Source organism: Crinia signifera, chromosome 3, assembly GCF_055691185.1.
Source record: "Crinia signifera chromosome 3, ASM5569118v1, whole genome shotgun sequence".
Taxonomy (NCBI): Eukaryota; Metazoa; Chordata; class Amphibia; order Anura; family Myobatrachidae; genus Crinia; species Crinia signifera.
Window position 1 is genome coordinate 74,990,616 of NC_139219.1, and position 13,156 is coordinate 75,003,771.

General features: G+C 44.2%; 1 protein-coding gene and 1 non-coding gene across 2 annotated transcripts in view; both read right to left on the reverse strand.

The window, feature by feature from the left end:
* Nucleotides 1-13,156, reverse strand: part of HEATR1 (HEAT repeat containing 1) — an 84,714-nt gene that overhangs the window by 41,864 nt on the left and 29,694 nt on the right. The window contains exons 16-21 of the mRNA XM_083176018.1: nt 9,965-10,150; nt 9,662-9,845; nt 6,546-6,694; nt 6,242-6,431; nt 5,556-5,728; nt 5,202-5,366 (exon numbers count right to left, since the gene is read on the reverse strand). Of these exons, the coding sequence (XP_083032144.1) occupies nt 5,202-5,366; nt 5,556-5,728; nt 6,242-6,431; nt 6,546-6,694; nt 9,662-9,845; nt 9,965-10,150 (1,047 nt within the window). The remainder of the gene's footprint in view (nt 1-5,201; nt 5,367-5,555; nt 5,729-6,241; nt 6,432-6,545; nt 6,695-9,661; nt 9,846-9,964; nt 10,151-13,156) is intronic.
* On the reverse strand, nt 72-190 carry LOC146066030 (5S ribosomal RNA). Its single transcript, XR_014472822.1, has one exon. It is a non-coding gene; the product is annotated as a 5S ribosomal RNA (ribosomal RNA).

Genomic DNA, 13,156 nt, shown 5'->3' on the forward strand with positions numbered 1-13,156 from the left:
TCCATCTGTTGGTATAGTTTTGCCAACAAGGCCGGGATCTTGCGCTCCCATTGGAAGAAGCGGGAGGCCTAAGCCTACAGCACCTGGTATTCCCAGATGGTCTCCCATCCAAGTACTAACCAGGCCTGACCCTGCTTGGCTTCCAAGATCAGACGAGATCAGGCGTGTTCAGGGTGGTGTGGCCGTAGGCTCATAGCCGGCCCACTCAGAGTGTCACCCTAGTGGTTGATAACAAACCACCCTTTTTTGCATCACCCGACTGGACCTGCACAGGGTGACCTAGAAACCAAGGTTCTACCTTGCAGAAATCCCACAGGACTGTCTTTTTCACTTAGGTTTCAAGACAGAAGCATCTTTTCCATAATAGCATTATCCAGTCTATGTCTTAAGATGTACTGTTGCGTGTATAAAACACGGATTTACCAAAAGGATCAGTTTTGGTTATAATGTATGTGTATGTAGATACATTAGAAAACAAACAAACAGGAAACTATATCGAACCGCTGTTTGAATGTAAGAAGCGAGAATGCTGACCTAGCACCGCTATATATATCCACTAATATACATATATATATATATATATATATATATATATATATATATATACATACACATATATATATATTGTGTATGTACATATATATACACACATGCACACACACAAATGCCTACAAACATAAACATATGCATTCATGTACCCCTATACAATAGGTCGTACAGATTAAGACGCAACATATTGGTATATAGCATATGGTGGCGCTGAAATGAACAAGGCCGTCAACATTGGCAACCAGTAAAACTTCTACCAAAGTGAGATTGCGTCCCTGAAGGGATGCATAGTCCAGGCCATATTAGCTTTTAATTATAAAAGCTACAGCCAGTGTTACTCCGCTAACATAACTTAAAGGAGAACCATAAGAAATGACAAACCGAATTGTTTGTGGGAGAAAACGGGAGCACCCGGAGTAATCCCACGCAATTACGTGGAGAATATACATAAACTCCACCCAGTTAGGGTAATGGCGTTGTTTGAATGGAACCCATGTTATCTACAACAGCTGGTGTTCCCATGTGATCTCAAATGAGATTGGGCATATCCAGTGTGGTATGAATATAGATTGACATCAGTGCCGTGAGGTAGTAATGTTAACCATTACACAGTTCGTACTGCACCTCCACAGCTGCATCTCCCAAAAATGCTACCCCGCTGGGGTGCAAGGCTACTAGAGGCCTGGAGGAATACTAAGTCAAATTATCTCAAATGTGCGATCTGCATGTTAGATGCATGTGATCCTAATGTAAATCCGACTACATAGTCAGATCCCACACTGGATTGTATTGTGCGTACACACCACAACCAGCTCTGTATGTGACAGTGCAATGTTCCAACTTCCAATGACCAGGAATACCAAAGGTTATCCTGTGGAGAAATTACATCTCAGAGTCCACCGTTGGTGACGTTTTCATAGTGCCCTGTCAGAACATGAAATAACCCCTGTATTGTGGGGACTGAATCCTTATAGCCGTGCGCCTTGTCTACTTAAGAGACGGGAGCGTTGCTGATTGAGCTATTGCTCTATTAGGGTAAAACAGGCCTGGACTATGTTCCGACAGGGTTTAAAAGTTAGCAGAGGTGTCTTACACCAAGTGTCTGGACCAGAACTGTAATGGCTGCACACACTGTGATTTCTAATTGACTTGCTATGGATAACTTTGCTAACTCATGAGTTAGTAACATACAAGTCATGCTACCTGCATTAGACATTGCTGCCCTTGCCTTTGATTAATGGAGTGACCTCTGTGTCACTCTGATAGCAGGGTATAAGACTTCCTGCTGTCCTCTGTATGTGACAGTGCAATGTTACCCTCAGTATCTGTGCATTAGAGAGTAAGGCAGTGACCTCTGTGTCACTCTGATAGCAGGGTATAAGACTTCCTGCTGTCCTCTGTATGACCTAGCTGGCAGCAAACTGTCCCCCCATAAACTGTAATCTGAGAACACAGTATCTTTCTGGAAGAAAGCAAGAAGGGGTTTTTATTTTGTCAGCCAGCAGATACACATTGCACAATTAGAGGCTTATTGCAGAAATCTAACGATCTCTATGTCACGGAGGAAAAATACATCAGGCAAGGCAACAGGGTATATGGCCTCAGGCCTCAGATGACAATGTAAACTGAGTTATACACTTTCCACCTGACAATATATACACTACACACACACAGGGAGAGAGAGTAGGTATAGGTAACCAGAGATAGAATCACTGGATAAGAGAGACAGTATAAGGAGATGAGCTGCCACAGGCCAATCAACAACACCATGGTATATAACACAGGAGTGCTATGACCTAATTTACATACAGCCCAATACTGTCCCACTATGCTCTAAACCCCACTGTCTGAACACAGAACATGGGGGAGCAGCTGCATTCAATATGCAGTTAACCAGGACAAGCTTGAGCACAGCCCTGGCATTAGCAGTCAGGAGCCTCCAGCAGCGTGCAATGGCGGCGAGTATGTTAAAATGACCGCCAGAACCGCCTGATAGCTGGGAAAGTACCATGGACTCCGTCCTTACAATGGCGTCCCTTTTTGAAAGGGTAGCCGCGCCATCAGGCTATACTCATATGCCCAGGCTGGCCGGTGGTACTTGGGCCAGCCTTGCAATGTGTGCAGGACACCAATATAGGAGTCCCTATGTCACTATCGCTGTCCTCTGACATTGTACAAGAGGCAGCTAAACTGGTACAGCTAACACCTATACTTCTGACATGCAGTGATGGTGTTAACACAGTTATGAGACACAGCACAATGCATATAATAATAATAAAAGTGGCACTGAGCTCCGCAAAGCACAAAGGCCGGCAGGAGCATAAAGTACTGTACCCTGTGCTCCAGTAGGAGAGGTACAGGTGGGATTTGCCCATATGGCCCGGCAGTGAAGAGATGGAACTCCAGACTGGCAGAGAGCTCTCTGTGTCCTTCTTACACTTGCAGCAGGCAGGCAGGAAGAGATCAGGGCTGGAAACCCCGTGGGTACATCCTAGCTCCTGTCTCCGGGAGAGGGGCTGTGTGAGGAGAGGCTCCCTTCCCCCTACTAGCAAATGGCCACCGGGATTTCATGACTCATGCGGCGTCGGTAAAATGGCGGGGATCCGGCGCTTGCCGGGCGGCCCCGCATACCGACGCCGCTGCCCACACTCAAAGTCTCCCTGGTGGTCCAGCGGGTCAGGGTGCACACCTAGTGAAAGGAGGCGTTCTGGCCGCTTGCTAGTGCAGCCCGGCGATCCCCCCCACCGGGCTGCTCAGCCGCTATAACTGCGTGCGCATTCGCACTCCCAGCGGGGAGCGCGTTACCTGAAAGCGGTTGTCACCGCTGATGTCCCGGTCCCCGTCGCGGCTGTGCTCTCCAGTGCTTCAGAGCCAGCCGAACACCTCCGCTTGTGGGAGCCACGTGGGTGGTGTTGGGCTGCCGGGTCCCGGGTGATGGAGCGCAGTGCAGGGATCTAACAGACCCCCAGTGCTGCTGCTCTGTCACTGACTCCAGTCAGTGTAAAAATAAGAATAAAAAAAAAAATTCAAAACGAAGTTTAAGCTGCTTTAACAGCAGCCCTTTCAAAATGCGTGTTGGCTCCTGCCAGCACAATCAAAACTGAAAGTAAGCTAGCCTAGGAGGCGGGGTAGAGGAGGGAGGAGCCAGGGCTGTCTCTGGGCAGTCCAGAAGTTTTATCCTTTCTGGTGCTGGAAAGGTCGTGACCTCACTCTCTACCCAATGTAATCCCTCTGGCCCCTGACGTCTGCCGCAGAAGAAATAGCAACTAAAAAGGCCAATAAAACTCTAGCATGTATTAAAAGGGGCATGGAAACTAGGGATTCAAAAGTAATTATGCCTCTGTACAAATCATTGGTTAGACCGCACCTCGAACACGGAGTACAGTTCTGGGCCCCACACTATAAAAAGGACATCATAGAATTAGAAAAAATCCAAAGAAGAGCAACTAAGCTTATTAGGGGAATGGAGACTTTAAGCTACGAGGAGAGATTAAGCAAGCTGGGACTATTTACACTAGAGAAGAGACGTTTAAGGGGGGACATGCTCAACATGTACAAATATATCAGGGGCCAATATAAGGAACTGTCAAGCGCCCTTTTTTCTGCTAGACAGGAATCTAGGACGAGAGAGCACGAGTTTAGATTAGAAGAAAAAAGATTTTGTTCATCTAGAAGAAAAAATTTCTTTACAGACAGAACAGTCAAACTTTGGAACTCTCTTCCTGAAGAAGTGGTGTCGGCAGACACTATAAATACGTTTAAAATAAGGTTGGATAAACATTTATTGGTTAAAAACATCCACGGGCATGAATAAGTAACAATCTGTCTCTAAAATATCATAACATACTATACAACAAGGGATTAGCTACTATAAACATAGGTTGAACTAGATGGACGCAAGTCTTTATTCAGCCTCACCTACTATGTAACTATATAAACCCACAATGTACTATGTAGCCCAGGATCCCTGGTTTGAGGGATCCACCAGGTCCCATGCAACGGTTAATGCTGGGTGTCTTTTATTGCTGAAAATATGTCTTCGGTACAAAGTGATGAGACATCAGGAGATTGTGTTGAGCAATTTGATATACGATATTTGTATATAAGCATGCAAAGGAGTCTGTATAGTGGTAATTGGTATGCAAAAAGCAGCTGCATCATAGCACTTTGTATTCAGATTGAAGGACTCAGTCGCATACAGATACACAAGTGTCGCATATCAAATCAATCGAGTCTCCGGTCACGGTGAAGTACGCTAGCAGAGTCTCATGGGACCAGGAGCACAGAGAAGGGCTCTTTGGCACATCTGTGACAATGATTTGTGCATAGGCTATATACAGTACACTAGCAGCCTTTTTTCTTGTTGTTCAGCTCCAGTGTGTAATTATTTGCTAGCGACCATGAACTGAAGAGCAGGGGTTGTCAACTCAAGTCCACAAGTACCAGTGTCAGGTCTTATTTTGTGGGGGTTTTTTAAACCATACACAAGGGAGTAAATCTATTTTCTTCGGTCAGTAATTATCCCACCTGCTTTCATAGGCAGAAATCTGCACAATATGACCTGCTGGAGAAACTTGAGAGTTGATGTTGAGACGATCACAACTATGAAATGTAAGTAACAGCAAAATGTCGAGTCCAAAACATATACATACCTCCCCATTTACATCATTAAGCACCTTCAGCAAAACCTTGCCCACATACGACGGACAGCTTGTGGGCTGGAGGAGACTCAGGAGTTGATTCAACGTATTTGAGAGCTTCTGTTTAGTCTTGGAGGAACCAGAGGACTGAAGTTCTTCAAACAGAGTACCTAAAGCCTGCACAGGAAGAGCAATACACTCAACAGCTGCATAAAGAACACCTCAAGATCCAGCATTTGTAGAATTTAAATTAGAAAAGTATACTGGAATAGACAAAAGCAGGTGACAACATGCCCAACGCTATAAAAAAAAACAAGTTGGGTCTCTATCCTTAAGTGACGCACATAAATAACTGAATACAATTACCTGAGCCACGTAAGTAGAGTCTGCAATGATCTCTTCAGTTCTTTCCATCGCAGCATTCATGACTGGAGAGAGCGGGGAGTCGAACACTGTGCCAAGTGTACGTAAGCAGGTTATAGCCGCTCTGCGTACCTCTCTCACGGGACTTGTCAGGTTAACCAGCAAGCCCACAACCACTGCAGGGCACAATCATACACATAACCGTAAGCCAAGGCAGCAACCTCTTGTATGCATATTTTCCTAAGTTGCATTAAAGCTTTATAGCCTATTTACAATACACTCCTTAATGGACTCCCATACTTCATGCGCAACCTAGTCTTGTTTACGGAACTTAGGAGATCAATTTAAATAATGAGGAACTAATGCACGGAACTGCAAAACCTGTGGATAATGGGTTTCCAATAAGTAGACAGTAAGTCGGTATAACATTATATATATATATATATACACACACACGCACACATCATAGGTTTGTTAAGACATATTAAGAATGAAAACAAGAACTTTGTGGAATCAATTTATAAGCATATAATTCCTGGATGCTACAGTATAGAAAGAACCTGGCAGACTAAAATGTATTCCCAAAGTCTGTACTAACAAATGTGATTGCAGCTAAAATACATCACAGTTCTTACTTTGGCTATGCTGAAATGGTCACGGTTCTACCCAGGTAATAACCTTGACATTACCTGCAGAATAGATCGATGCGAGCTGTTTGGTCTTTGCAGGCTGGGATGTGAGTAAGGTGTGACCAATGTAAAGGGCTCTGGTCTGTAGAACTACACTCACTGTGCAGCCTAAGGTACTTGAAAGGTTGTAACCATAGGTCCAGAGCAGTGAGAGGAAGCTGAACAGTTCTACATGATCTTTAAAGTGCTCCTAAAACAAGAAGAAAAAAAACCAGCGATTATAAAGGTAAATGCTGTAGCAGCCCTGTGCTGGATGGAAAGAGATCAGTGGTCCTTCATAGGTTAGATAAGAGAACATGCATACCATAATTAGGAAACCCAAGAGAGCTCGAAAGTTGATTGTATGCGCTTCCTCACTGGCACCCCATGCAGTCACATCGAAGAGGCCAATACAGAGTTGTAGGTAGCTGCGGCTTACATTGTCCATGATCTCTGGATTCCACCACACATTACCTACATAACAACAGAATTGAAATATGTCAGTGACCAGGCAAAGGCACGATTACTGCTTCTGATAACACCACAGGTTTTATAGACCTGAATTTATAGGTTATCTGTTCATATGGAGCAAGATCATTGAACATAGGAGACAGTTATATACATGTGTAAATGAATAACAGTTTTTGTTCCCAGCAGCACTGTTCGTATTCTCCATTTACACTGGTGTGTGGATATGACGATCTGTCACCTTTTTAGACTGCTGACGTGAAACTTGTTGGAAAGTGAAAAAAAGGACTAACAGTATTTGGGCTAGAGAAGGGCTGTACAACAGCAGCACCGGTCCCCTGTCCTATAACACCTGAGGGAATGATATGAATAAAGCCAGCGTGTTACACCCCCAAGGCCCCTGGAACAAAATCACAACAGTCCAAGGGGTTTATTTACTAAGATGGGAGTTCTATTGAAGATGGGATGTTGCTATGGGCAACCAATCAGCATCTACTTATTTATTTAGCACATTCTCATACATCCCAACTGTACCGATTTTCACGGGCACGTCACATTTTTTTTAGGACGTTCCCACGTCCCGCCTAGGGCCGGCAGTGTCCCGAAGCAGGGGGGGGGGGGGGGGGCAGTTGGGAGTCACCCGTGAATAGACGCTGCGCGTCTATTCCTGCAGCCGAAATGGGGCGTGGCCTCATGAAGTGGCAATTTGTAGTCCATGCCCCCCGATTTCATGCATACGCAAGCGTCCCTCTTCACTCTGGAATCCAACTCTCATCTTAAATAAACCACAAAGGGCCAGATGTACTAAGCCTTGAAAAGTGGATAAAATGGAGAGTGATAAATATCCAGCCAATCAGCTCTTACTTGTCATTTTTCAAACCCTGCTTGTGACATGGCAGGTAGGAGCTGATTGGCTGACTGTTTATCACTCTCCGTTTTCTCACTTTTCAAGCTTAGTACATCTGGCCCCAAGAATGTGTTTCAGGGGAGACTGACTGATAAATCACCTAGATCGCTGCTAGCGTTTAGGCGAAGTTTTAGGAGATATTAATATAAAAATCAGATTACAGTGGAAATCTTATCAGCTGTCAAGAAACCCCTCTTTTGTGCTAGTCTTCCACAGGTAAATTCTGATATTCCTACTCTGTCATCTGCTACTGCTGTGCGACTATTTTGCACAACAGTGAAATCATTTCTTAGGTAAAGTAGTAATAGTTTATAGTAGTGGCTTAAAGCCGATCGGACGTTATTATGATTCAGTGGTGGTGTACTGGCATCTCTCGGTTTACACTTTGTTAAAACCTGTTGTTGTGGGTGGGGAATTTTGGGTACTTGTTTCCTAGCACGGCGCCCATCGCATCACATACCATAAGGCATACGATGGTATGCGATGTTAGCCAATGTTATACAAATTTGAATTGTATACCATCGAATTGTATGCCATTGTATGGCATATACAATGGTTTACGATTTAAAATTGTATAAGCACCCTAATGGGTGTTTTCAATGTTAAATGTGCCCCCTATAAGATAAATAATTGTATAAGCACCGTAATAGGTGCTTACAATGTTAAAAGCACCCCCACGTCACCCGTACTATCAACGCCAACCTGAAGCGTGGCGAGCCCGTGCGGGGCGGCGGTACGAGTCCTCCAACCTTTTCATACCCCCACTATCGACGTCGGCGTGGAGTTTAATTTATATAGTGTGGCGAGCGCAGCGAGCCACCGTGCCCGAAGCGTGGCGAGCACAGCGAGCCCCACGAGGGGACGCGGAATACATGTGAAGTAATGCGCGTGCACTCGCCACGCTTCGGGCTCAGTGGCTCGCCACGCTATATAAAATCAACTCCACGCCAACATGGATAGAGGGGGTATGAAAAGGTCGGAGGACGCGTACCGCTGCGCTCGCCACGCTTCGGGTTGGCGTTGATAGTGGCGGTGGCGTGGGGGTGCATTTAACATTGTAAGCACCTATTAAGGTGATTATACAATTATAAAATCATATAGGGGAACCATTTAACATTGAAAAAACCCATTAGGGTGCTTATACAATTTAAAATCGCATCGCATTGCATGCCAGTGTATGCCATATACAATGGTATACAATTTTAAATTGAATACAATGCCATATGACTGAATATCGGGGGCGCCGTGCTAGGAAACAAGTACCAAATTTTGTTATGGGTAGGGGTCCAATCAGGCACCACACATCTGTAGCATTAGTCAATCAGTATTGGTCAGGCTGATGAGCCCTTTAGGCCTTAAGTGTTTAGTGTAAAATGTTGTGAGATATTAATACTAAAATTGAATTAAGCTTAGTACCAGTTATGCAATATTTGCAAAGGATATGCATGTTAATTATATCGTTAGACGTATTCTCATGCATATCTTCTAGTGTATACCCACTATATCGTTAGCAATGGGTCAGTAACAAACCAACCCCCATACACACTAGATGAGATGACTCCCTTCAGGAGCGATATAGTTGGGAGCTCACGGGCGAACGATATAGCGCATACACACTGAATTCTATTGCTAACTATGTTTCACTATTACTTTTCATTGAAACGCTAGTTAAGATTATGGTTAGGATTAGAAGTGAAAACCTTAACTATATAAAAAAAAAAACTCTAAATGTTCTATTGACAACCTTAAACCAAAATGTTGGTCACTGAAGAGGACATGCGTTTGCTTCTGTAACAGAAAATTATTATGAGTAATATTACAGTGAGGACTACTGAACATTATTAATTGAACTTCAAACTAAAATTGCGCATACAGAAGATAGAGGCAGCCATTTTGTGGACTGAACACCTGTACATAAATTGCCATGAAGTGCATTAGCGGTTTCCTAGAGAAACAAAAGCTGTGGCGTATTACAAGAAATGGTTATACCAACTAATCAAAGCTGTAGATCTATGTCAAGGTTCTATACCACGGAGTGGTTTATACACGCAGCTACCATTTATCACCTTTAGGGAAAGATTCCGGACGCTGAAGATTGTTCATAAAGGTTTTTAGCCCCAGCATTAACAGAACAGCTTCCTCCATGTCTGTGCCCTGTCCGGCATTCAGATTCTCAATGTACTCAGTCAGCACCATCCCATACAGCTGCTGCCCACTTGTAGCATCCAGAATCCACTTGTCTGCGACATTCTGTATCAACACATCAATTAAACATCGCACTATGAACAAAATGTAGAACACACAGAAATGATACCAAACAACTTTAAAGCACATCCTCTGCTTTAACCACCATAAAACCCCATTCTTGCCTGTGCTGTTGTATGCAAATTCCTCAGTCTCTTGTTAAGCAGTTGATAGACTCTGACGGCAGCCTGCAGCTCAGGATCCTGGCAGTCTGAGTACCCCTCTACCAGGGCATGGCTGAGCACATGAAAGGTCACCTTCTGCCTCATCATGACCGAATCCTTGTTAGCTATGTGGACCAGATCCTCCACCTTCCAAAAGCAGGACAGACATTAGTATACAGCAATATGCAATATACTGAAACATGATCTTGTAGAGAATGGTATGCAATAAATCAGATTTCATTATTAAAAACATGTTGCTGCTTACTACGTATTATTAGATTACCTATACATTGCAATTAAAGTGGGGAACAAGGATTTTATCATGGGTTCCAAGGTACCCCTGCTTTTCATCAAAATTGCTATTTACGGGGGGCGTGGCTTGACCGAACATGGAGTAGGCAGCAGTTTCCCCACGCTCCCTCTAAATATCCTGAATACCATCCTGTACTGCTGCCGCTACCAATCTTGACCCCTACACCAGACGCAGATTATCCTCTGTGCAGTCCTACCTCTCGACTGGAGTACTTTTTAGACTCCATGATTGCCGTTTTGAGGTCACTCGCAGCTGTGGCCTTTCTCAGTGCCGGGACCTGGATGCCGCTGACCTCCTGTTGATCGGCGGCTGATCGGCGGCTGCTCAGCCGTGTTGTCCTTCGCCCGGGTGCTACAGCGGGTTGAGGTGACAAGCGTCGGTGGCCCCCGTTGTATTGAGCGGTGGAGCGGGAAGCTGTCTCCCTCGAGACGTGCTGCCGCGGTCCGCGCGGTGGGTGCCGGCGCCATCTTGCCTGCGTGCTCCCTGGGCATTGTCACTCATTTGTCGGTGGTGGTGAGGCTGCAGTCCGTGGTGAGTGATTACTCTTCTACTCTGACTTGGCACTTCAGTCTTCCCTCAAAGCTCCTGCTGGCCATGGCTGCGGTCATGTGGTACCTATTATGATCCTGGAAATAAATGCTGGACCCAGACGCCATTTTCCCTAACCAGAGGTATATTCAGAGTGCTGGTGGCTGAGGTTTGGTACATCTAGTTGAGATACCTGACCCTTTTCCTCTGATTATTATCCTACTGGACCCTTCAAAAGTAGTTGACTTTCTATATATAACTGGTGACGTGCTAGCCATCACCCTTCCATCCTTGTGTGGCTATTTTGCAGCTGAGAATCTGCTTTATTAGAGACAACAACATCTTTCTCTACTGAGTATTACACAGAATCATGGAACTCTCCATTCAACGAATACTTTTGGCGATACATGCCTCCACTGCCAGGCTTTTAAGCAAGCTGGATGATGTCCGATATGGTGACCCATCTCCTATCTGTGCCCCTGAAGATGTGGTGGAGGCTGCAGACAGCGAGGAGAGCGGCCTCCCTATATCCACTATATATGTTAATTCCATCGCTCTTCTACCAGTCCCAGATAAAGATACCTTTCAGGCTCAGTCGGCCGTAAAACTTGCCTTGGATGCTTTAGGTCTATGTGTCATCACGCTTGCATGTCCTGACTATCCAAAAGAGGCTTGGGACAAACACCTTATTGCCACTTTCCCTGGAATATATGGACTTGAGGACTGGCCGGATTGATGATCCATACTTTATTGTTTTTTGAAATATCCTCCCCCCTTTTTTTTTTTTTTTCTTTCCTTTCCATTTTTACTATTGTATGTGAATATATATATATCCTGTTTTTATATTTGCCATTGATACTTTTAATGTTCCTGCTACGGTCCTGAATACTACATTGGTCTTATACTCCTATGTCGACAAGTACAGGCATGTGACTGATTGGTATGCTACCCCTGTGCATATTGATGGTGACACAGCTTGTTTCCAGTCCTCCTTTCCATTATTGGTGATCATGTTCTGTTCCTGGCACTTGTACCCTGCATGTTCCAGCTGTCCTTATGTGTGTCCTTTATGAGACTAATACTGCTTACAGAAAATAAGCTCTGCTCCACCATGAGACTGAATGCTGGCCAGATTAGCAACTCGCGCTAAATTGGAGTGATAATTCTGCTCGCCTATATCTTCAATATTTCACTTACTCTATATGTTTTATTTATTTTTTTTATATTGTTTTGTGTTATTGACCGTACCGGTATCCGACATTCCAGTATGACGTAATGTTGTAGGTGCCATTTTCTCTATATTTATATTCTTTATATATATTATCTCTGCTACATATGGCTCTGTCAAATGGTATCTTATCTAATATATGCTACATATCCAGTTGGACATGGAGAGATAGTGCTAGTATATTCTAATTTTAAACTACTGAGGGCTTACTACTTTTGACAGTGCTTTTTCATGCCTATATTTCAATTTAACACTATATCCTGCGTGAAACGGGTCTACTCAACTGTGTCCTTTGACTGTGAGAAGGCTGGTCCCAACCTAGCTCAAAATACCCTGTTAACTTTGCCCCACCAATTATCCTTTTCATTTCCTTTTTATAAGGGGGGGGCATGTTTAGTTTAGTGTTAATAGAAGGGGGGGGGGGGGGGGGGGGGGGGGGGGACTTGTTCCAGGGATCCAAGTATGCCTAGGTTGGGGTTAGGTTATACAGGGTGGGGGGTTATGGGGTGGTTTGATTTGGGTTTTTTGTGAGGGATTTGGTTTTGGGTTATGGGGTTTAGTGGGGAGGGGGGTAGTGGGGTAGTATATCTAGGCTAGTATCAAAGCTCCTGACGGATGACACATTAATATTACCTTCTCCTATTGGGGTTGCAACATATTTTTTGGTGATATTGATTTAAGACTGTGCTCTCTACTATCCTGTTCTAGTACGCCCGGATGGCGCCTCCGGGTAATGATGTTTCATCTATACTGACAAAGAGAGACGTTACATTACAAATTAATCATATGTATATATGTATTTCTTACCTGATGTACATTCAAATTTATCACCTGTTTTTACATGTTGCCTGATTATACTGCCTTCGTCAGGGCTTATTGTATTGTGTGTTTGTTTGTTGTGAAAACCAATAAAAATTACTTAATTCAAAAAATTGCTATTTACTCTGTAAGTATATACTTAAATAGCACACGTTAACACAGTCTACAACCCTTTCTTCATATGTTAAACACAATCAGTATTACCGGTGAGAGGGCAGGTGATGAGGACTCTGCAGTTTGCCCACACTACAGGACCCCAGCATAG